Source organism: Denticeps clupeoides, chromosome 10 (assembly GCF_900700375.1).
Source record: "Denticeps clupeoides chromosome 10, fDenClu1.1, whole genome shotgun sequence".
Taxonomy (NCBI): domain Eukaryota; kingdom Metazoa; phylum Chordata; class Actinopteri; order Clupeiformes; family Denticipitidae; genus Denticeps; species Denticeps clupeoides.
This window is the reverse complement of record NC_041716.1, coordinates 11,379,391-11,402,881: the sequence shown is the minus strand read 5'-3', so window position 1 is coordinate 11,402,881 and position 23,491 is coordinate 11,379,391. Positions and strand designations below refer to the sequence as shown.

The window sequence follows — 23,491 nt, the reverse complement described above, 5'->3', positions numbered from 1 at the left end:
AGAACTACGAAGTGTGGCATGTGTGTAGTACTTGTCGTGCCTTTCCACTGGGTCGTTCAATATAAAGTTATGACAAAAGCCATACAAGCAGTTTGACAACTTGCCATGTGATGCACGGGACACAGAAAAGTAGTCTCTTTTGTTAAAACAAACTTCCACATTAAAAATCTATGAACTCCACAAGCATTCAGACAAAACCTGTAGACAGCCAATGTATATTGGGCGTGCAACACTCTGTATTTCAATAAAATAATGTTATATACCAATATATGCAACTAAAATGACCAAGATGGTGTGAGTCCCCATCATAAATATTAGAACAAGTAAAGGTGCCATTTTGATTTCATTTTCCAAAGTATCACCAAATAACACGTAAAAATTATGTAGTTACTGTACAAAGTTATTGTACATTAATCATGGATTACTTTTGTATAAATCTAACTCAATTATTTACTGTGACCAGTTTTTTCGCCAATGGACGACCATTCTGTTACACTGATAAAACACTGATTTATTTGGCTGAAAGTTGGCCATAGCTTCAAAACCGAGACCAGGGTTGTGAATTTATTTAAATTCAGTCTTGGGCCACAAATGAAGCTGAAAATCACAGTGCATACCAGCAGGAGGATGTTGAATTTTAAATGTGATGCGTTGCAGCATCGCCACAGTTCTTGACTGAAGTGAGGTGTGAATTAAGAACATAATTCACTTGATCGTGCAGCCCTCACCTCATTATCTATCTTGTTGTGCATATGTGCATTAGCATTTTTGCACAAGTAAGTTGTATTTTTAGGATAGTTTAATGAACAAGTGCAGTTGATACTACACTTTACGGGGGAGAAATCTATTTTGTTATGTATTGCAAATCTTTTGTGTGCCAATTCACATATTGTCACACTGAATGAATTAACCATGGGGGCAGGACAGTCTTACCACAGATGTAACCATTTCAGTCAGCCGTATATATATGATGACTGAAGAAAAGGAACCACCCCAAAGCCTCCCCTTGTGGAAAAAGTGTCGAAGTTCAGGCTTGGAGGAGGGAGGTAATCCGACATGTGAGACGTGCTTGTGACGAGAGGCTGCCAGAGGCCAATATCATGCATTGCAACATTGTACGGTGTGTCACTGCTGTTTTATACCACCGGATTTAAGCCTGCAGACTAGAGTTATGATTAGGGATTTATTCAAATTTAAAAATTTAAACAAACCAAGCTTGTTCTGAAACTGCTGACAAATATATTGACATAGTATGTCTATGCATTTGTCTTCCTCTTTCTTTAGTTTTTTGCCTGCTGGCTCTCTATTTAAAGCCACTCCGTTTCCAGAAAGAACTCCTGAAGATTCAGTGAATCTTTGATTATTTACATAAAGCAGCTTTTTTTTTAACATGGTTCAAGGTTTGAAAATAGTCACTAGATATTCTCGTGTTGGACATGGGAGGTAAACTTTGCTTATATTCAACAGTGTGTAGTATGGCTGGTAACACACCTTTGTGTTCATGCCTCTGGAGTAAAACATTGTGGTCCAAGACATGATTGGAGGCTTTAATTAAATGACATGCAGAATCAAACTGCAGGGACAACTTCTCCACCCACATATATCATTTATTTTAACAAGTCATTTTTACAAAGCTTTGGAAGTGTGACACTGCTCATAGATGTGCATGCTGAGGCATGACTTCCCAGAGTTCTGTGCAGCCACTGGGCTAAACCCTGAGGGAATCTCATCTTGAAGTGAGATCCCATCAATTTGCACATGGCAGCGAAGAACACATGGTGCCATGAAACAAATCTCCAAACAAACGTCCCCCCCCTTCAGACAAAAAAAATGAGCTCTGGACACCATCCCAGTGAAGTGGCAGTGAATTTGATTAGAATCCTAAAAATAAGAGCAAATACAAGTAGTCCCATTTCAGTCAAATTAGAGGCCTGAATGGATGGAGGTAAGAGTTTGGGTTGAAAATCAGATTAGAGCTGTAACTGGGCCTTAAAATTTAGGCCAGACACGGCCGGAGCTCAACAATTCCACATTTTTAAAAAGCCTGCTTACAGACCATCGTTATTTTGGTGGCAGAGGCCACCGCCTTACTGCCTTTTACAAATAAAAAGTTCCTATTTCAGCCAGTATGAGTGCCAAGCTTCTTCCCAGTTTGGCCAAAGCTCGCCACACTACTCAAATGTGCGCATGCGCTCAGCTATTTTGCCTTTTGTTATTCATGACTACTGTATGCTATAACCCACTTGAAAGTTGGAACAAATAAAATAACTTGCACATTTCCCACTGGCTCATTATTCCCATTTTGCACGTGGCCAAAACTTTTCCACGCCCCAGACTTTGCTTGCGATGTAATCGGCAGTGGCTAGCCTCTGTTTCACATTCCCGCCATCATGTTTTCGCACCTTTCTTGACTAAGGTGGCCAAGAAGTGCAAATCAAATGAACATTTCATAAAACAAATTAAGAAGACCAAATAAACAGATGTAACTCACTGGTGATTTAGCTGGCTGAATATTTGTCACGGAAATGCTGGAATGCTGGACATTCGTTTTTATGAAATGATAATGATTTGCATTTGACCACTCATTTGCTGCGCCCGAACCCAGCCCAAGCCCATGTAAATGATAGAAACGATAGAAACTGGTCTGGGCACAGAGCTTTAGCTCTAGAATAGTTCAGTCCGTGTGTTATCTGGACAATCTGTCCTGTTAACACACAGCCCGTCCGTGGGGTATGTGCTGGTACAGGGACCACCTGACATGCATGAAACAGGCACATGGAATGCCGAACTGGCACAGACTGAGCGCGACAGGGAGAGGGAATGGTCTCATCACATCCTGAAATATGCTGCGCAGAAATCACTGGCACCCAAAGAAAGCTCCAAAACGTCACCGTGCCAATGTACAGAAGGAAAGCTCAGTAACGGTAGGACATTACCAGAATAACAGTCTGTGTCCTTGAATCTGAAATGTTGAGGCATCGATGCAATTTGACTACAAATCTCTGCCATTTTCTAGCAATCTTATTTACCTCCAGTTCCTGCAAGCCGCAGTAGCAAAATGACATCAAAATGCATGATGTTATGTGTGTGAAATTATACTGGTTTTCAGGTCAGGAAATCAGGAAAATCCTCAAGAGAGCATGTGATTCCATTTTAAAAATATATATTTAAGTTGATAATGATTTAGGGCAAATGAACAGGTATGCATTTACTTTATATACCAAAATCTTTTTTTTTCATTAATATGCATTCAAACTTCAAACTTAGTCCTTTTTTATCATGTAAAATACTCTAGACATTATTAAATTAAACCCACACGTTTCCTAATCTGTCATTCATTTTTATTACCTGATGACTAATGAAGTTGTTTATTTTATTGATACCAGAGTTAAAGTTTAAACTCCCAAACTGGCTCTCAAGTCCGATCAGCAGACTATGCAAATAATTGGTTCTCTTAATCTGAATCCAATTTAAGATTGAGCTAAACATTCAGACTGCATGTGCGTGCACGCGCACACACACACACAGACACAGAAAACACACACACAGACACAGAAAACACACAGACAAAAGAAAAAAGTTCCCTTATTTTTATTTGTCGACGAGGCTGCTGTCAAAGACCAAAGCACTGGCTTTGCTGGCTATGCTAAAGATGGCAGAAGCCTTTTCAAGCAAACGTACTCTGAGGAGAGGCAATCTACTTATCAACAGTGAGCAGACTTCATTACGCTTGCCAAATGGCTCTGCTTAATGAAAGCTGCAGTTATGAGGGCTGAGGGAAATAAATAAATAAATAAATAAACATTTAGTGTTACAACTATTACAACCCACACATACCTACAGGAGGCATCACATTACACACTTCCGTTGTAAACCCAGTACTTATTATAATCATAATGGGAAATGGCATTAGTGGCATCAATATGGACAGATGGATGAATGAGATGTACGGAAGAAATCTTTAATTAACAGACCTGGTCCCTTTAGTTACTAGATAAGATCGGATCTGAAGAATGACGCAGAATGATTGATTAAAATGTTCATGAAATAGAGAGATTTCTTTGCATCGCAAAATAACAGGTAGGCACAGGCAGTCATGATCACTTATTTCAGCACTCACTGCAGTAGTTCTTGATAAAACGGGGAAAATGGGACGGAAGTGGAGGAGAAATGAATTTCAGTAAAGGGCCTGATTTGATATGGCTGGCGATTAAGTTGTGCTGCCATGCCGACTATTGTTATAGGTTTTTAAATGGCCTTTACGAAACTGATTTAATTATATTTCTGTTGAGCAGCAGGAACCATGAAGGTATGGGCCAAGCAGGAGTCACCGAGATTCTGGTCACCATGGTGATGATTTTAGCAGAGGAAACAAATCAAAAACGATTCTCAAGGCTTTGTCGCAGAAAAAGGCATGATTGCATTGTGTCTCAATTTTTCACAGACCCTCTACTGTCCAACCCTCTACTGTGGCATGCCATGCTTTTTTCAGCTCAGTACAGATGTCGCAATGCATAGGCATTATGGGTAGACAGCCTGGGTCTTTCAAATACACTCCACAGAGACTGCACTTCTAGCTGTTACAGCAGCAAAATTGTCATCAGTCCTAATCTTTCTAGACCTTTCAGAAGCATTTGACACAGTCAACTACAAGACCCTCTTGACCATTCTTAGGGGCTTTGTAATTAGTTTTGTTATGGAGAAATGTGAGTGTGAGCTTTAGTTAGTAAAATCTTCTCCAGGAGAAGACTGAAAAGTAATTCATTAGTACATACCTTCCATCCAACAATCGGCATTCCCCCAATATTTTAAACAATTGCTTTGTCCCAGATCACAACTCCATCCCTCATTGGGTTGGCCACCAATATCCTCAAGGTGCAGCCAATGACCAAAAATGGAGATAGCCATGCAGGCCTTTACTAGAGTGGCCCAGAAGGGTCAACACAAATCCAAAAAGCCGCAACACGAATGCAAGAACAACAACATGAATGCAAAATGAATTAACGCACAACAGAAGGATATTAAAATCTTCCTGGAGATTTTTATAGATTTTTTGTCAAATCACTGGTCATCTCAAATTAGGTAGTAGCCTAATGGGTAACACACTCGCCTAGATTCAAATCCAACTTACTACCATTGTGTCCCTGAGCAAGACACTTAACCCTGAGTGTCTCCAGGGGGGGACTGTCCCTGTAACTACTGATTGTAAGTCGCTCTGGATAAGGGCGTCTGATAAATGCTGTAAATGTAAATGTCATCACTCCTCACCTTGATCTCTCAGATCCGCCAGCGCTGATTGACTGGTATCACCATCTCTACTGGTACTCTCAAAGTGAATTTCCACTAGATGTCGAACAGCTAAGTCACTAAAGATCTTCAAACGCACTTACTTTTTTGGTAAAAGATTTAAATCTTATGTTTAAAAGGACTTACATATTAAAAAAAAGGTTATGACTTATGACCAAATGAGGGATTTCAATGATGGAGAACCAAATGTAAATACATAATGATGTATTCTGCATGATGTATGTATATCTCTGCAGTCAACAGACTCACACCAGAATCAGGTGTGGTCTAGGAATAAAATTCCAAATACTTTAGAGCTCTGGGAAAAGAAATGAAAAGAGTAACCAACACATTTCTCAACTTAAATTTGTTCATTAATAGGACTTCACTTAAAACTAGCCTTGTCTTACTGATGCACGTGGCTATGGTCAGCATTTATAATTGAGATTATTTGGATAGTAATTGCGCCTGACTGCACTTATGGGGATGGAATAAGAAAAGTATGCTTTGTGCAGATGCCCTGAGATGCTGATAATCATCTGTTGAAAATGTCCAATTGTGCGAATTTAACATGCTTAACATGCTGTTATTGGAGAAATACAGTCGTTGCATTCATTTATATATATAAAAAAAGCTTTAAACAAATCTGATAAGAGCCATGGGATTGTTTAATGTGAGAACTATGTTGTGGCAACTGGCCCATACAATGTTTCTGGTATAGAACCATCTGAAGAACATTTGTTCTGAGATGTTATGAGCCATCTTTCTTTTTAACAGCACTGTATTAAGACCACTAGACAATTACATGTGAAATCCCAAAAGAAACAGATCTTTAATTAGGTCTCGGGAGGTTTAGAGTCTCTTAAATAAAACGCAGCATCCACAGCAGCCCTTGCTTCATTCAGCTCTTAAAACAAAGCTAATATGTGATTCTATAAATAACTCATGTCACGTTTTCAGGTCATGAGGGTCCATGAGGATCTCATGAGGGACATTAGTGTAAAAAAAAAAAAATTTTAATAGGAGTGAACACTGGCGTTGGTTTTGTTTAATGAAACTAAGATGACTCATGAATTACAATTTTCACTCCAAATAACTGTGTTTTCCAATAGAGTTATGGTAATAGCTCCAGAGATTTTCAGGATAATGATATTCATGGTATCCATTGTACTATGACATTCATCAGCAAAAACATGACAGGTGTTATGAACCTTTTTTCCCATCTAATGATTAATGATTTGGATGAAGAGGTTTATATAATAATGATGGAGAATATTGGAGGAATATGCTTATAATAATAATAAAGACAGTACTAGTGACCAGTTTAGTTCATTTGTAGATAAGTCTTCAAAGTAAAAATATAGCATAGTTTGCAAAAGATTATTGGCATAAAATTTTTAAAAGGTTCCATGACAATTTTTTTTTTGTTTGTGTTTTATAGGTCCCGTTAATACTGTATCTGAAGTCTCAGCCATGGGGCAGAATTACAGCCATTTTTAGCCAGTCCCACAATGAGATTTCCAAAGGATGTGCCATTTCGCGGAAATGACATCATCATCAACACCATTCACCAACCACAATGTTTAGTGCAAACAGGAAGTCATGTTGGAATTTTTCCAGAATTGCCATGACAGTCGATGGAGAGAATGTTTTAGGGGAGGGGTGTGAAATTATATGTGTCGACAAAGCATGAGAAAAGGGAGGTAACCTTTCCACTTATTAGGATATAAGGGACTACATTCCAGATCCGACCATCTGAGCTGCCGCTCTCTGAACGGTGAAGCGGAATGGCCAAAGCACTCTACACCTATCACCATTTCTAGCTACTGCAGGACCATAGACAGAATAGGAGAACTTGTATTAATGTTGAATAATCTGAAATTTGAAATGTGATGGGACCTTTAAATTATCGGTATTAACTTGTATTTAGTACATGTGGTCTTTGTGCAAAGACCTATAACAATAAAATATATATGCCACATTTTTTTTTTCTTCAGGGATGCATCTAATCCAACAATATAATAACAACCACCTCAAACAACAAACAAGCCATTAAAATGATAAGGAGAGTCATTTATTCAGGCAAAATGTGAGCTAAAAATAAACGCAGGTTTGGAATGTCTGTAGTGGCAGATGGACCCAAGAACCTTTACTACATCCTCCACTGAGCTTCAAGCTCAGTTCATATGTCAGCAAACCACAGAGCCCCACACATGAGCTGTAACCAAAGTCGACATGGAGACATTTAATTTTTTTTGTGTGTGTGCGTGTAATGGCCTTTACGCTTTAGACCACATCCACTTCTGCTCACTCCTCTCCTCTGTGATTCCTCTCCAATCTCATTCTCTTCTTCTTGGCTGTAAATGAGTTTCTGTTTTCAGACCCCAGCGCAGGCCAATCCAAACCTGGCCAGGCCATGGAAGCCCACCCCCCTCCGCATTTATACAGCAGTGGCGAGCTACCCGGCTCAGAGTGCGATCTCTCACCCATCAACGGAAAAAGAGCAATCACACGCCAAATCTCAGAGGAGGCCATTGCGCCTCTGGCGGTCAGCTCAGTGATTAGATTCCTTCTGACGATTACTCAACATTTTCCTTACAAAGCTCCTAGCCACGAACAGCCATCAAAAGAAAAAAGGGGGCTTTCAGCACAGCGTCCTTGGCTGCGATCCGTCACCTCGGGCTCTTCGAGGAACCTGTGACCATGCTACACTACCCTGTTTAACTGTGCCCCCAACACCACCTCCATTCTCCACTATTCATCTCCTTTTCCGTGTCCCACTTGATCTAAGTCACTCTGACACCCACCACCTCATCCCCCTTTCACTGCTTCCTCTGCTTCTCTCTCTCTTTTGTCTTTACATTATCCATGCATTGCTTTTTAAAGCATACAAAAAGGTTTCATCCAAAACTGCTTTATAATGAGCCGTTGCCATAGAAACGGGTCCCAGTAAAAAACTGCACGCGAGCCCCAAGGTCCAGAGGACCACATATTTTATGTATATTTGTCCACCGTTTTTTAAATGTCTCCAGCTGCTCTCTGAGTGGCCTGGCGCAGGGCCTGCATGAACGCCTTTATTAGCCCCGCGTTAGCGGCAGGATTGTGCACTCTGGAAATAGCAGTGCCATGGTTACCCAAGCCGGCCAGTGCAATGTTAATGGGGGGAACGGCGTGGTTTTTACAGCTGTATAGTCAGCAGTTGAGGTACGATGCACAGCTATGTCTTCCCTGCGAGGCCGCTAAAAGGCCTACATTAATCAATTTTACTCAATGATCTACAGTAATGGCAGTGGTGGCGTAGCGGTTAAGGAAGCGGCCCCGTAATCAGAAGGTTGCCGGTTCGAATCCCGATCCGCCAAGGTGCCACTGAGCAAAGCACCGTCCCCACACATGGCTGCCCACTGCTCACTCAGGGTGATGGGTTAAATGCAGAGGACAAATTTCACTGTGTGCACCGTGTGCTGTGCTGTATCACATGTGACAATCACTTCACTCTAACTTCACTCTCTAAGTAATCAAAAGGACCAGATTCAACATGTATTTATACTGACTTTTTGATGCCCAAGCACCTCTATGGCATATGAAGAGATGTTGTGAGTGTAATTAAGCCATAAGTGGATAGTTTGAGAGCATTGTGGGCATATCTTAACAGGATGGACAATTATATGAGTATAGTGATCAACATATTTATATACATATTCACATGCACACTTTTAAACAAATTAGTGCAGCATCAGTGGAACAGGCATTTGACATTTAATTAAAAAGGCAATAAGCAAAAATGCAACCTCAGTTAAGGCATGCCTTAGTCTATAAATCCTTACTATTTATTATGAATGATTTTTTTGTGTTTAAGTAGATCAGTAGTTGAAATCAATCCTGATGCATTTAAGGGAAATGTCACTATCACACAAAGGTGTTTGCTGTAAATCCCTTAATTAAGCATCACCAGGCCAATGGTTCAATACACTGCAGGTACTGACTCAGCTTCTGCAGTAAGAGGCAAACCTGATTAGCAAGTGAACACACATGTGATGTTCATAAATACATACATTATATAATATAGAATTAACATTCACAGCACCACATTTATCATGCACACCCCACCTTAAATATCACTTTTTGCTGTTTTTACCCCCATTTAATCCCATGCAGATATTGAGAAACATCTTAAATCTATGTTCCTGTTTCACGATGCTCCATAACAGCTGAAAAGACTATTAGAATTTCATACAGAGCTCGGTTGATGCTGAGCACAAAAACATTTTTCTTTGCAGAGATGATGAGCTTGGAAGATTGAGTTTGCAGTGTAGGAGGACAGGCATCCTACCATCTTCCACCTGAACGGCAAATCTTCAAACACGGAACAAAGGTATTTTTCAAAACCCTGTCATATGCATATATCCTGTCTGGACAAACAGGAATACAAATATGTTTTATCCCGCTCTCCCACAGTTTTCAAATGTGATAATTATTCTTGCATTTCTTACCATGTGCATCTAATATTTAATCAGAATAACTTGCCATTTCTATCAATTTCAGTTTCCATGGAAACAGAAGAAAGCTCCTTCTCAAGATAAGAAAGAAAAAAAGAAATAATGAAAGCAAGACGAACATGACTTTACTAGCAACAGTGAATGGAAGGAAAAGAGAAAGAAAATATGGGTAGTTACTAGTAATGCTGACCCAATACATTGACACCAGTTATTCTTAATACTTTGACAAAGTCTTAACCAACGGCTTCACAATTCTTCTGCAAATCCGGCTGCCAGAGGACCTCTAAGAACCCAAAATGTGCGCATGAACCGCATTTTTCCCTTACAGCAACTGGCTCTATAAGCGATTCTCCAAATGCATGCATGCCATCAGTAAACCCCTCCATGCTCTTTAACCACCTTTATAAATCCCGGCCCATTTAGGTCATTCTAAGATCTGGAATGATTCTGATCCTGTCCCAAAGAATACAACAAATTCAATTGAAGAATTCCCATCTGAATGGATGAACTCCTGATTTCATGAACCAGACAGTGTTTTCCTTCCCCTTTATATTCCCTTGAAGTCCAAAAATAACACGCACACCTTAATTGTGCCATTTATTTCACTGCCGGCTTGGCAGACACACAGGATCTGTCTGTGTAGCCTTTTTTATATATATATGATGAGGCTGTGCTGGTGCTGTAGCAAAGCCTCACCACATCGGGAGGAGGACGAGCTGATGTCTCCAAATGGTCTTCTGGCACCAGTCACTCTCCCAGGAGTATTCACTAAATAAAGCGAGTGTGAGTGTGTGCAAGAAATAGGCCATGTTGACTAATCACACTGCTAGGTGCTTAATAAACATACACATCACAACTAAATACAGTCAAAGGTTTGACTTTACTCAAGATTAATCCCACAACTAAATATAAATTTTTTTAATGATGATCAGTATTAACAACTGCTAATCTGAACACATTTACTGCATTTACCAGGTGCCCTAATCCAGAGTGATTTACAGTCAGTAGTTACAGGGACAGTCCCCCTGGAGACACTCCGGGTTACGTGTCTTGCTCAGGGACACGATGGTGGTAAATGGGGTTTGAACCTTTGACTGTGATCGTCTGGTTCATAGACGAGTTGTTACCCACTAGGCTACTACCACCCCCAAAGTTTCACAGTAGGAGCACACTAATAATCGCCCTGTCCAATTATTGTGCTTGGTAGCCGACATGCCCCAGATTGTTCAGATTGTTGTTTAATTAACTAAAAGCTTTGCTACCTCTCTCTGTCTGAAATCTACTAAGTACTATATCAGCTTTCTGAACTGTATTGATTGACACCTACCATACATGTACATTTAAGGCATTTGGCAGACGCCCTTATCCAGAGCGACTTACAACGTGCTTCCATGTTACAATCAATGAAGTGATCAATTCTAGTTCACTAGGACCCCCAACTATGAATACAATCTTTTCAGTCACTCAGTTGTAGTTTCTATACACAAGTAGTTCAACACAATCCTACAACTGAGCTTACAAACAGACAGTAAACAAAGTCTAGATTCCTACCTTTCCAGAAGAGACAAATACAATGATAGGCTTGAAGAACCATACACTTCAGATTGAAATTCAGATTGTACTTGGGGGCAGGGGTGAAAAGTAAAAAGAGCGTGGAAGTGTGGAAGGCCAATCATGGCCTGGGGCTCCCGCGATCTGCAATCGATCCACAATGGAGAACCGTAAGCCCACTCATTACTCTGCTTCTCCAAGGAGAAGTAAACCATACACACCCTGCTATAGAGCGGGAAACATGAAAAGACAAAGAAGAACGATGGGTAACTGTTTATTGACTGGCTTAACTGAACCCAGAAATACCGGTGCTAATCAGAGAAAAGTTGTTAATATGCTGCATGAGAATTAATTTCTCAGTTTTTCCCCACACAGCTCTAAAACCATTTTAGAAATCAGAAGAAATATAATTACAAATTCAAAAAAAAAAAAATGACTAAAACAAGTAGATCCCACATGATAGGATGTCATGTTATGTCATGATGGTAGTGAACGTGTTTGTGTGTGGTGTGTGATTGGTGGGATCAGATTGGTGGGATTGTAGACTGTGCTGCAGTTTGCAGATTTTAGAAATCTGTCCAATTAAGAAACAGAAAACAAACTCATTTGCAATAATAGTTGAGCGTGTGTGTGTGTGTGTGTCTGTGTGGTGTTCAAACCCCTTTCATTATACAAAACATTCATTATAGTTGCACTCTGTGTGCTATGCTTACACACTACATACAGTTTTATTTTATTTACTGATTTTTTTTAACTGATGCATGCTTCTTGGACTGAAGCAGTAATATCCCTAAATCTGAGAAAAATGAAAAGCTCGACTGGAGCTACAGGACCAAATTTAATCCTCGGGTGGGTACCTCAGATCTCTCAGCTCAACTTCCACTAGATGGTCTAACAGCTGAGTCACTAAAGATCTTCAAACACAGGTTAAAACCTTCCTTTTTAGGAAGTGGCCTCTTACCTATATTTATTTTTTTAAATAAATACATTTAGTCACAGTTCTTGCATAGTTTATTCAAATAGGGACCAGTGCAGCATCTATCTATCACCTATCTATATCTATCAACATCTTCCTATCATCAATGACCCCCTAATCGGAAAGTTGCCGGTTCGAATCCCGAGCCGCCAAGGTACCACTGAGCAAAGCACCGTCCCCACACACTGCGCCTGTCTAGGCTGCCCACTGCTCACCAAGGGTGATGGTTAAAAACAGAGGACACATTTCGTTGTGTCGCTGTGTGCCGTGCTACAGTGTCTCACAATGACAATCACTTCACTTTCATCTTACCTCCATGTACAAAGCCCAGCAGGGTGCAATCTGACGGCCCGACCAGATGAATCAAACTCGACTGACTGAATCCCACAGTGTAGGCCTCTGCAACACAGAACATTCAGACTGACAGACTGTTGCAGACCATCGCCATGACAGTTTTAATGATAGTGGTCAATATTGGTAGCGATTTAAAATTAATCATATTCATCGCACACGTAACAGCACATCATGTTACTCTGAGGAAGTGACAGAACACCTACCTTTCATATGTCTGTCTGCGCAGCAGGCAAAGTAAAATGCAAATTAATTTTCAAAAACATATGCCCACGTCATTTATGCATACAGTTTCAGTTTCTAGATGTACACTGATACAGAAGAGTACAGTAAGTACCAGGCAGTGGCACAGAGGTCATGACCTCTCCGTTCCTCTCCTTCGTTTCCAGCCTCTCCAGCTTCTGAGCCTCGTAACGTTTCTTACCCTCGTCTTCATGTTCAGGACGTGAGTACTGAGGTAAACACACACACACACACACACCGGTATTCATCAGTAACAATCAAATCCAGGCTATTTATCAGCATACTGAAACAAAATGGCCCCCAAAGACTCATTAGTGGGAAGTATCTGGGGAGTTCTCATAAAATTTCTCATCTGAAATGTTACAAAAGATTTTGTTCCCCAACGCTAAAATAAAATCCAGCACACAGCAACACTTTAGTGGAAATAAAACATGATATCCATAAAGCGAAGAACAATTATAATGAGCAAAACCGCAAATTTCACAACCTACAGAGTCAAAAAGCAAAATGAGCGCTGTGCTTTTTTCACACCAACATATTTTAAGGTGAATGGCTGTGCGGAATGTGTTCAGACCCCCTTTTGTTTCACTCTTTGCTATATTGCAGCCACTCGCTAAAATAATTTAAAATCATGTTTTCCTCATTAATGTACACACAGCACCCCATATTGACAGAAAAACACAGATTTAATCCATGTTGGTGAAATGGCTGCAATTACCCACCTCCAGCACCAAATTTTAGAAAGTCGTTATTAACAGTCGGAGGTGCGTTGTTGGCTCTGGGTTCATTCAAACGAATGAAATTTGAAAGGTGCTGTGCTTACTTACTTCCATTGGGGGCACGTCTACGATTTTGTCCACGTCTTGCAGGGAGAAGGGGACGTACCACAGCGTTGCCTTGTTGGTCACCTTCTTGGCTCCTGTGAGGGAAAAGTTCTGTCAGAGTGTGTCTAAACATGGATGGTGCACTGGGTTTACTTTCACCCTTACTTTTATAATATCAAGCTGCCTATACAGGCCTTTTCTGTAGCACTAATTCATGGTGAAGGTCTACATCTTAAAACGTTTTAACAAAGCAAAGAACATGCATTTCTTGTATAGCCCCAAAACTGTCGATCTCACACACACTTTACAGACGACAACCTCCGAGACCCTTTCGGAAGAACAAATTACTGAGAGTGAACATAAAGATCAACAGTTGTACAATATTACCATTGCAATGTGGCACTTTAGGTTAAGCTATACAATTTCGAACCTGTAAATATTACATTCAAATAAAGTCACAAACATTGTTGTTAATTAAGAGACTCATAATTTAGTCTATATACATTATAAAATATTAATATTTTCCCCACTCCCTTATTTAATCTCAATATAGGTTGTAAAGTGAATTATGGAATACATGTGGAATACACACAGACACACATACACACCTTCCCAGATATGCAATTTGGACTGATGAACACTATAGAAGTCAACCAGTTAACCTAGACTGTGTCTTTACACACTGTATCAAGGTCCTCGTAATGTTCTAATAAATTTCAGACTTCCCCTTCTTCACGGTCCAACTCCTGCGTAGGCCACCAAAGAAGCCCAACCCAGGCCAAGCATTTATGTCTCTCATAAATAAAATCTTTACTCTCTTTCATAGCAGATCAGGAGTTTGGACCTCCTAGCGATTCATAGTTTACTCGTTAATTTGACTCTGCAGGCGAACAGCCCTACTTGTACACTCGAGTTCACTTGCACACCAAATCAAACATCAAGACACGGATTGCAAAAGGACCGGAGCCGGAGCTGGCAGCAAATAAGTGGCGCGGCTAAGCAGGAAGTTCGTCAGAAGGCCTCCGAGGCGTAGGTGCCTTCAGCGGCGCTGTGGGAGAACTGCATCACCTGCCGCTAGCCGGTGCCGTTGTCATGGAGATATCAATGGAGATGCCAGAGCCGGTTTTTATGAAGTGCTGGAGTGGCTATTTTGAGTGCGACAGGTTGGGCTTGTGTGACAGCATTGTGTGTGTGTGTGTGTGTGTGTGTGTGTGTGCGCGTGTGTTTACTGGAGGGACAGTCTGACACACACATCTATGTGGTTGTCAGTGGTTTGACATGTTAGAGGCAAACATACATTTTTGGCTCAATTTAAAATTAGTTCTAAGGTTTTTCTCAGAAAGAGAGAGAGAGAGAGAGAGAGGGAGTGAACGAAGAGTGAAAGATGCAGATTCTGACAGAGTGCTTTTGGGAATAACGGTTGCATTTTAGACTCTGAGAGCATCCAAGCAGGCTAGTTGCCATGCCAACAAAGTAGGGAATCGGCAGACGTCTCCCCACCGCAGCGAAAAATGGCTCATCTAATCGGTTCCCGCCACAGATTGGCCAGAAAGATCCACTGGTGGGGCGGGTAATTTACATACATAGCCCCCTCTTCAGAGCGCTGTCCACCGGTCACCACTGGGTCCGAGTGCTTCTGCCGGGAGCGTGTCACCAAACATCGCTTCTCTCTCTTCCCTCCCTGCCTCACTCACTTCAAATATCTGAATAAGCAGAAAGAAGAGGATTCTGTTCATTCTGATATTAGACTCCATAAAGGATGTTTCTACGCCGCAGAACGCCGACAGTAAATTGGATCCCGGTTCGCAACTTGCATGCTGTTCCCATGTTGGGGTGGCTTTTCCCGGGGTTCTCTTGTTTCCTCACACTGTCCAATGGCATTTACACAAGGTGAATTGTCTGTGTGTATATGTGCGCCTCGCCCTTGGCGAGTCTGTTATGCAAAGTGAGTTAACAATATACACACATACATATATAATATGTAAATCCTTCTTATTACTGTGTTAGACTGTTGTAATCATAGTGCAAGCAAAGTGTGTGTATAATTGGAAATTCGGATTAAAAATAAGCTAAATATGTTTCAAAATTTCCCCCAGACCCCACCTTTCATGTTCGTTCTGTGTTATTATGGTTCCCGTTTGTGTAAATCTGCCCAGCTCGTGTCTTTGTTACTTGTTACTGGATCTCTGCAACTCACACTGGCATGCAATCAATCAACTTCTGGGTCAAATCCTGACTGATGGCAACCCAGTCCCTCATAATCACTACTTGGAGTTTGAAGATTTATGTTTTTGGGGTTGGCTGCAACTTCTCTATTGGACAGGGAGATTCCTGGCCATGGACCCAAAATTTTGTTCCCCAAGCCACTTAGTTATAACTTTTGTCTTATGGCACGGTGCTCCATCCTGCTGGAATGTTCTTCATTGTTCTTCACCAAACTGTTATTGGATGGTTGAGAGAAGTTGCTGTTGGAGGATGTTTTGGTACCATTCTTTATTCATGGCTGTGTCCTTAGGCAAAATTGTGAGTGAGCCCACTCCCTTATACGAGAAGCAGCCCCACACATGAATGGTCTCAGGATGCTTTACTTATGGCATGAGACAGGACAGGGTAGCGCTCACCTTTGCTTGTTCTATACAATAATTTTTCCAGACGCCCCAAACAATTTGAAAGGGGCTTCAGAGAAAATGACTCAGCAGTCCAATCCCTGACACTTTTTGCAGAATAGCAGTCTGTCCTTGATGTTTTTCTTGGAGAGAAGTGGCTTCTCCTCCAAAAGTCTTCGCCTCAACGTGCGTGCAGATGCCCTCACACCTGCCTGCTGCCATTCCTGAGACAGCTCTGCACTGGTGGCACCCCGATCCCGCAGCCGAATCATCTTTAGGAGATGGTCCTGGAGCTTGCTGATTTTCTTGGATACCCTAAAGCCTTCTTCACAACACTTGAACCTCGCTCCTTGAAGTTTTTGATGATTGGTTAATCACAAATGGTTAATTTTAGCTGCAATATTAGTAGCATCAATATCCTTGCCTGTGAAGCCCTTTTTATGAAACACAATGATGACTGAACAAGGATTTCAAGCATCACCCTCCTTTTAAAGCATCCAGTCTGCTCTTCTAACTCAATCAGCATGACAGAATGATCTCCAGCCTTGTGCTCCTCAACACTCTCACTTGTGTCAATGAGAGGATCACTGAAATAATCTCAGCAGGTCCTTTTGTTGCAGGGCTGGAAAGCAGTGGATATGTTTTTTGGATTAAGTTCATTTTCATGGCAAAGAGGCAATTCATCTGATCACTCTTCATAACATTCTGAAGTGTATGCAAATTGCCAGCATAAAGAATAAAGCTTTGTGACAACCAGAATTTGCGTCTTTTGCCCATGACTGTAGTTTTTGAGGCACTGAACCTTTGTCGACGGTGATAATAACAAAAGGACATTTTATTCATGGCTGTGTACCACTTTTAAGAAGCAGTTGAAAACCCTCTTATTCAAAAAGTATTTCAGACGAATCTAACACTTACACACGCACATGCACACACACTGCACAGTAAATAAAAATTATTTTATCTAGCACTTAACAATTTCCGAGCATGTTCTTTTCTTCTGACAAGATAGGCCTTATCAGGGCTCTTAGTTTTGTAAACTCAAAATCTATATAAATCGAACGAGAATTGCTGGTGTCTTCCTCTTGTAAGTCGCTTTGGATAAAAGCGTCTGCTAAGTAAAGTAAAGACATTTGGAGAGGATTTTAATGAGTACGTTGCACTTGTTTATGGTCATTCAACAGATTTATAGTTGGAATCTTTAGGGTCGTTTTTCTCTCCTTGCTTGCGAGAGGAATGTGCTGACAGTCGAAGGCTCCACGTTGTCCCTGTCATCGTGCTTTCTGCCAAGCATTTTGTTCCCAAATACAGAGACATAATTAAAAGCGATTGTTTAATGTTTGATGGGTCCATTGCCGTTCCACTTTTTCCATTAATGTGAGCCAGAGGCCTTTCGCACGATGTTTGTAACTGTGGCCCAATGGTCATTATGGAAAAAAGACTGTCTATAAATAACCCTGAACACTGTAGTGCAGACATGGAAAAACAGTCAAAGTGCTTGCAGATGCTTATTTGCTCAGTGTGTGTGTGTGTGTGTGTGTGTGTGTGTGCACGTGCAGTGGGTGTTTAAGGAGAGTTTACAGAAGCAAGCCTAGAATCAGTGTCAGGATCTGATGAGGTTGTAGTAGAGTGGTAATTAGCACAAGTCTCTACTGACCCAAGCTGACAGTTGTGTGTGTGTGTGTGTGTGTGTGTGTGTGTGTGTGTGTGTGTGTGCAGATATGCTCATCTGTGTTACATTGGAGATAATTCTGTCTGTTTTGTGAACTCGTTGTGAGAGTGCGTGGTTTAGGGTTATTTGTGTTGTGAGTCCAGCATAGGTGGTATGTGTATGTGTGTGTTTGTAAAAACGACAGAATGAAGTGTGTATATGTGGTTGGACAGGCCCTTGTGTAGAAACTGCTGAGTTACAGACACAGCACACTAAACAGCAGAGTGGAAGGGACAGTGATTATTTTAAGCCTTACCCACAATGCACTGCACCAGCTCCTCCAATGAATGCTTGTCCTTCTGTGACTTTCGACCCCACAACCCCCAACTGCATCTCCCCTGGCCAGTGTGTGTGTGTGCGTTTCTGAAAGCATGTATGTGCTACTTTTTTACATGGTACACTATGTAGTGTGTGTGAATGTGAGGCGTGTTTCTGTGAGTGAGAAAGTCTGTGTGCTTCATGAAAGTATGTTACTGTGTGTGTGATGAGCATCATTAAGTGTGTGTGTGTTTGTAATGAAAATGAGCAAGAGTGTGTGTGCGTGTGTGTATGTGTGTGATGAATATGAATATATATGTGTGGCATGGATGAACTGGCCTGCAGGGCTGATGGTCCCAGCCCCTGTATGCGTGGCTGGGAGACCCTGCGGAGTGTGAGAGACGCGGTTGATGAGATGCAGTCTGACTGACTGTGTGTAACCTGCCAGCAGTCATGTGACGCTCCACAGCCCTGCTCTGTTCCATCCCGCCCACTCCCGCTTTGTCTCTGTTTCAACATCTCCCCAGCCTTTTATCTCTCCTCCTCCCTTTCAACATCATCACATTGTTTCTCCTTCAAATCAGTCCGATTCCTCATCAGATTGTCCCTTCCTTCTCCAGCACATCTCTCTCTCCTATAACCTGTCAACTTCCCTAAACCACAGAGTTTTATCCCTCTTGAGTTCCAGGCAGCTGTGAGTGTGTCTACACATGTGAGGATCTCTTCAACTGTGTGTGTGTGTGTGTGTGTGTGTGAGAGAAGGTATGTGATTTTTCAAAGATGAAACCTCAGTGGGATAATATTTATAACGGCAGCAAACAAAAATAAAGAAGGAAGCATTAGGTGCATGGTGTGTGTGTGTGTGTGTGTGTGTGTGTGTGTGCATTCTTGTAAAAGGACTAAACGCTACGCACAGATTAAACCTCTGTTGGGCGATGTTTATATCAGTGTTGAGGGTAAAGCAAATGCTGTGGGGAGAGATAACGAGTGTGTGTGTGTGTGTGTGTGTGTGTGTGTGCGTGTGCAGGTACTGCTCAGTGTCTGTGGTAGGCCTGGCCTCAGTTTGTGACACATGATGAAAACCCAACATGACAGCAGTAAATAATGTCTGCCCCTGTTCCTCTCTCTGCCCTCGAGCTCCAGAAGATTCTGTTAAGACACACACACCCTCTCTACACTCACGCATACACACGTTCACACAGAGACACAGCCATACACCAAGATATTGTATACACATATAAGCACACATAAGACATTGTAAAAATACAATGTGTTATGTATTTACAAAGATGCAGCTAACATTTTCCCCCATGCCTAAACCTAAACTCTACCTCAAAAACAATAGAAAAACATTATTCCTCTTTGTTTCACCAAAATTAGATTATTAACGAAGATCTGTTTATCCAGCAACGCCATTCTTTATCTCCCATCACCTGCAGTGGCTATAATCACCACCATCCTCCTATCGAGAAGAGGAACTAATTAGTGAACATGGGGCCTTTTTACGCTTCTGGCAAAGTTTCACTGCTCTGGGCCTTAACAGAATAGAAATTCAGCCACACTTTCATATCCCTAGACAAGATGGCCAAACTACAGAAACTTTGTAACCATAGTAACAAGGATATTGTGTGTGTGTGTGTGTGTGTGTGTGTGTGTGTGTGTGTGTGTGTATATATATATATATATAATTTAACAGAATGAATCGATAGTCCATTTCAGATAGACTTCGCTTTTACAGCTGATTATTGTTATACTCATAACACTTCAGAGCTCACCCCCCCTAATAAATCAATTTGTTACTTTTACTATGACATGATTAAAGATTTAGCCAGACCTAGTATGGAAACACAAAAAAATGTCATAGCAAAATAACTCATAAAACTCATAAAAAATTCATAAATTATGCAGCAACGTAGACATAATGTAGCTATTCCTACATAAAATGATTCTCAGTCATGTCACATGTTCTGCCCAACATTTTACACTTATATTCACATTAGTATACACCTGTCGGTCTATACCCAGCTATATGTAAAGGCTTCGTTCAAAATAAAGTGGTGAGCTGGTCAAGTGACAAGTCTGCTAATTTCCAAGCAACATGCCACAACTGAGCAATTGAGACAAGTTGGTCCAGTCCACAACAGAGTCTGATTTAAATCACTCACCTCACTTTGCATAACTGCTTAGTCCTACATCCTGGAAGACTGGGCGTGTGGCAAGGACTCACACTCACACCTACAGAAAATTCAGTGTCGCCATTTGATCTAGTGTGAATGCATTTGGATGGTGGGACGAAACCAGAGAAACTACACACACACACACACACACACACAGTAATAACTATGTCAGTAAAATATATAGCAAAATCAGGTCATCTTTACTTTACTTTATTTTGCAGACACTTTTATCCAAAGTGACGTACAAGAGGAAGACACCAGCGATTCGTTCGATTTCTATAGATTTTGAGTTTACAAAAGTCATCTGCTTACTATGTACTATCTGCATACTATGAAAAGAATAATAAAAAATGGGTATGAAGTCACATGGACAGGTCCAAAGTAAGGGGGTAGACAATCAGGACAATCACTACTCAATAACAACACACACCCCGAGTTCCTATACACTACTTTAAAAAAATGCAAAACCCTCCAACAGAATGCATGCCAAAATTCCCCAGCTTTCATATATTCACACAACACACACACAGCGTCTACAATACCACACACACAGCTTTACATATATTCTGCCGTACTTTTGCCAGGACCGGGCGCATGGCTGGGGGTCTTTGAGACTGGCCCCAGCTGCTGGGGGGCCGTGCTGAGGACCAGTAAAATGCCAGTATCTGCTAGAGTCGGCTACAGCTGTTAGGATGTTGGGAGGACGCTATCTGCTCGTACAGTGCAGACTTGCCAGTTCGAACTCTGACAGGCAGCGAAAACAAAACCAATCATGTAAAACCAATAAATAAATAAATAAATATACACTGCTAACATGCGTGCGCACACACAATAACCAATAAATCGACAGAGCTTAACGTCTCACTTCAGCAGCGTCTCCGCAGTGTCTACACTCTGACAGTCAACCCATAAAACCAGTGAATCGTGAGCTTTACTACAGGGAGACATTATGCCGGAGGGGGTCGCTGACTTCCTTTAAGGCCCTATAGGCACCTTCTATAGGTACCACTGAGTCCTCGCGACAAGTTGTAATGTAAAAATCTGGGCTCATGAATATTTGTATTAATTAAATGAGCCGTGCTGCATCAGTAAGCTTTAGCCATAGGATCAAAATCTAATCAAAGATTTGTACTTCTATGCCTTTGTTATGACGGATAACATGGCACACAGTAAAGGACCGACTGTAGACCTACACCACGTTCCAAATTACTGTACAAGTTGTATTTCAGTGTCAAAGATGAAATATTTGGTGTTTCGCAATTAAACCCAGTTATGACATTGTTTTCAGTGAGCAAAAGAGCCCTGAGGCACAATCTTGGACACGTTTGCCAGGTTAACCCAATTAAAGGAAAAACAAATGAAGAAGGAGGCTCCACATTATTAAGCAATGTGGAAAAAGGATCTCTCTGAAGCCAAAAAGTGTGAAATAGCTGAATGCCTTGGACAACAGATGAAAGCCTTGCTGATTCAGAACACGCAAAATTAGGAAGAGTTATACAGACAAATACTTCAGATTAAGAAATCGGTGGCTTTCAGGTATTTGACGCTGATGGTGCCTCTGGAGCCCCAGATCCTCAAGAGGCTTCCAGTGATAAACCTTCTATTCGACCACCCCTGACCACGGTTCCCAAGCAGAAACAGCTGCAGTGGACCCAGAAATACATACTAATTCTCAAACAGTCTTGTTCAGTGATGATTGCCGTGCAACCCTGGATGGGGGATGGAGGATGGATGGCCACCGTGTCCCAAAAATGTTTTGGGCCAGAATCGTGGAGAGAGTGCTGTTTGGCCCCTTTTACGGTCCCTGACAATCTCTGAAAAGTATGTGAACATTCTGACTGACCTCTTTGTTCCATGTTCCAAAAAACTTAATCCATTACAAAATCTTCATGCTTGACAATGCGCAATCTCATAATGTTTAAATATGCAGCGGTGGCCTAGCGGTTAAGGAAGCAGCCCTGTAATCAGATGGGTTCAAATGGGTTCGAATCCTGAGCCGCCAAGCTCCATGCCCACACACTGCTCCCTGGGTGCCTGTTATGGCTGCCCACTGCTCACCAAGGGTGATGGTTAAAAGCAGAGGACATATTTCGTTGTGTCACCATATACTGTGCTGCAGTGCACTTCACTTTCATATACCAATATACTCTTTACTGCAACCCTGGTACAAAAACCAGGCATTGTAACCAACAGTCCCCCCAAAAAGACGGGCTTTAGATACAGCGATACGCCATAGATCGCAGGGCTTTTCAGGCCAGTGATTACAGCCCCCCCCTCCCTAAGCAGCTCCTGTCAAGGGAACTTTATTAATGTCTCCGTGGCATCATCCATATCCCATGAGCTGCATCTCCCATCTGGAAGGACCCAAAAGGAGTGCCTCTGGCACTGCCCGCTCCGAGGTTTGGCATCGTCTGCGTCTGTCAGCTCTGCCCACGCCACGTCTGCCCTCTCTCAGCCCCCATGACAACCCAGTTGCTGTGGTAACAGCAAGCACCTTGGGGATACATCTTTTGTTTTGTCCTTTCATTCCCACCCCCCTTTATCTGCCTCCACCTCCCCCTTGATTTTGTGGTTTTGTTCTCCAGGAAATACATCTGAAGGTGAGAATTTGCCACTGTCCTCTCTAAGACCAAACAAAAAATACATGGTATTTTTCTGTTGGCATACCTGAGTGGGGGAAAAAAAAAAAAAAAAAAAACATTCTAAATGCATTAACTGCTTTTTGTATTAATATAAATCCATAAATAAAGCGAGTGTTGCAGTTAAAATTCTTTCAGTCATTCTGCTAGTCACAACAGGCAGCTGATTGGAGAAATCCTGCACCAATATGGAGAGCATGCAAACTGTGCACACACAAATCCAGGACCCAGATTTAACCCCACAACCTCACTGTGTGCTCCGGCTCCGCGTTCCGGCCTGACGTTTGATGTTCAGTGTGGGTGTCCCTAATTTCATGATTGTGTTCGCCTGTTGTCATGTGTATAGCTATATCCTCATTGCATCAATGTATTT

At 41.6% G+C, this 23,491-nt stretch overlaps 1 protein-coding gene across 5 annotated transcripts in view; it reads right to left on the bottom strand.

Moving 5' to 3' along the window:
• Positions 1–23,491, bottom strand: part of acot7 (acyl-CoA thioesterase 7) — a 54,526-nt gene that overhangs the window by 24,840 nt on the left and 6,195 nt on the right. For 3 of the 5 annotated variants that reach the window (XM_028994817.1, XM_028994815.1, XM_028994820.1), the window contains exons 4-7: positions 13,731–13,822; positions 12,998–13,112; positions 12,867–12,881; positions 12,622–12,708 (exon numbers count right to left, since the gene is read on the bottom strand). In XM_028994817.1, coding sequence (XP_028850650.1) covers positions 12,622–12,708; positions 12,867–12,881; positions 12,998–13,112; positions 13,731–13,822 — 309 coding nt within the window. The remainder of the gene's footprint in view (positions 1–12,621; positions 12,709–12,866; positions 12,882–12,997; positions 13,113–13,730; positions 13,823–23,491) is intronic. The other 2 variants (XM_028994818.1, XM_028994816.1) reach the window with 1 other exon arrangement.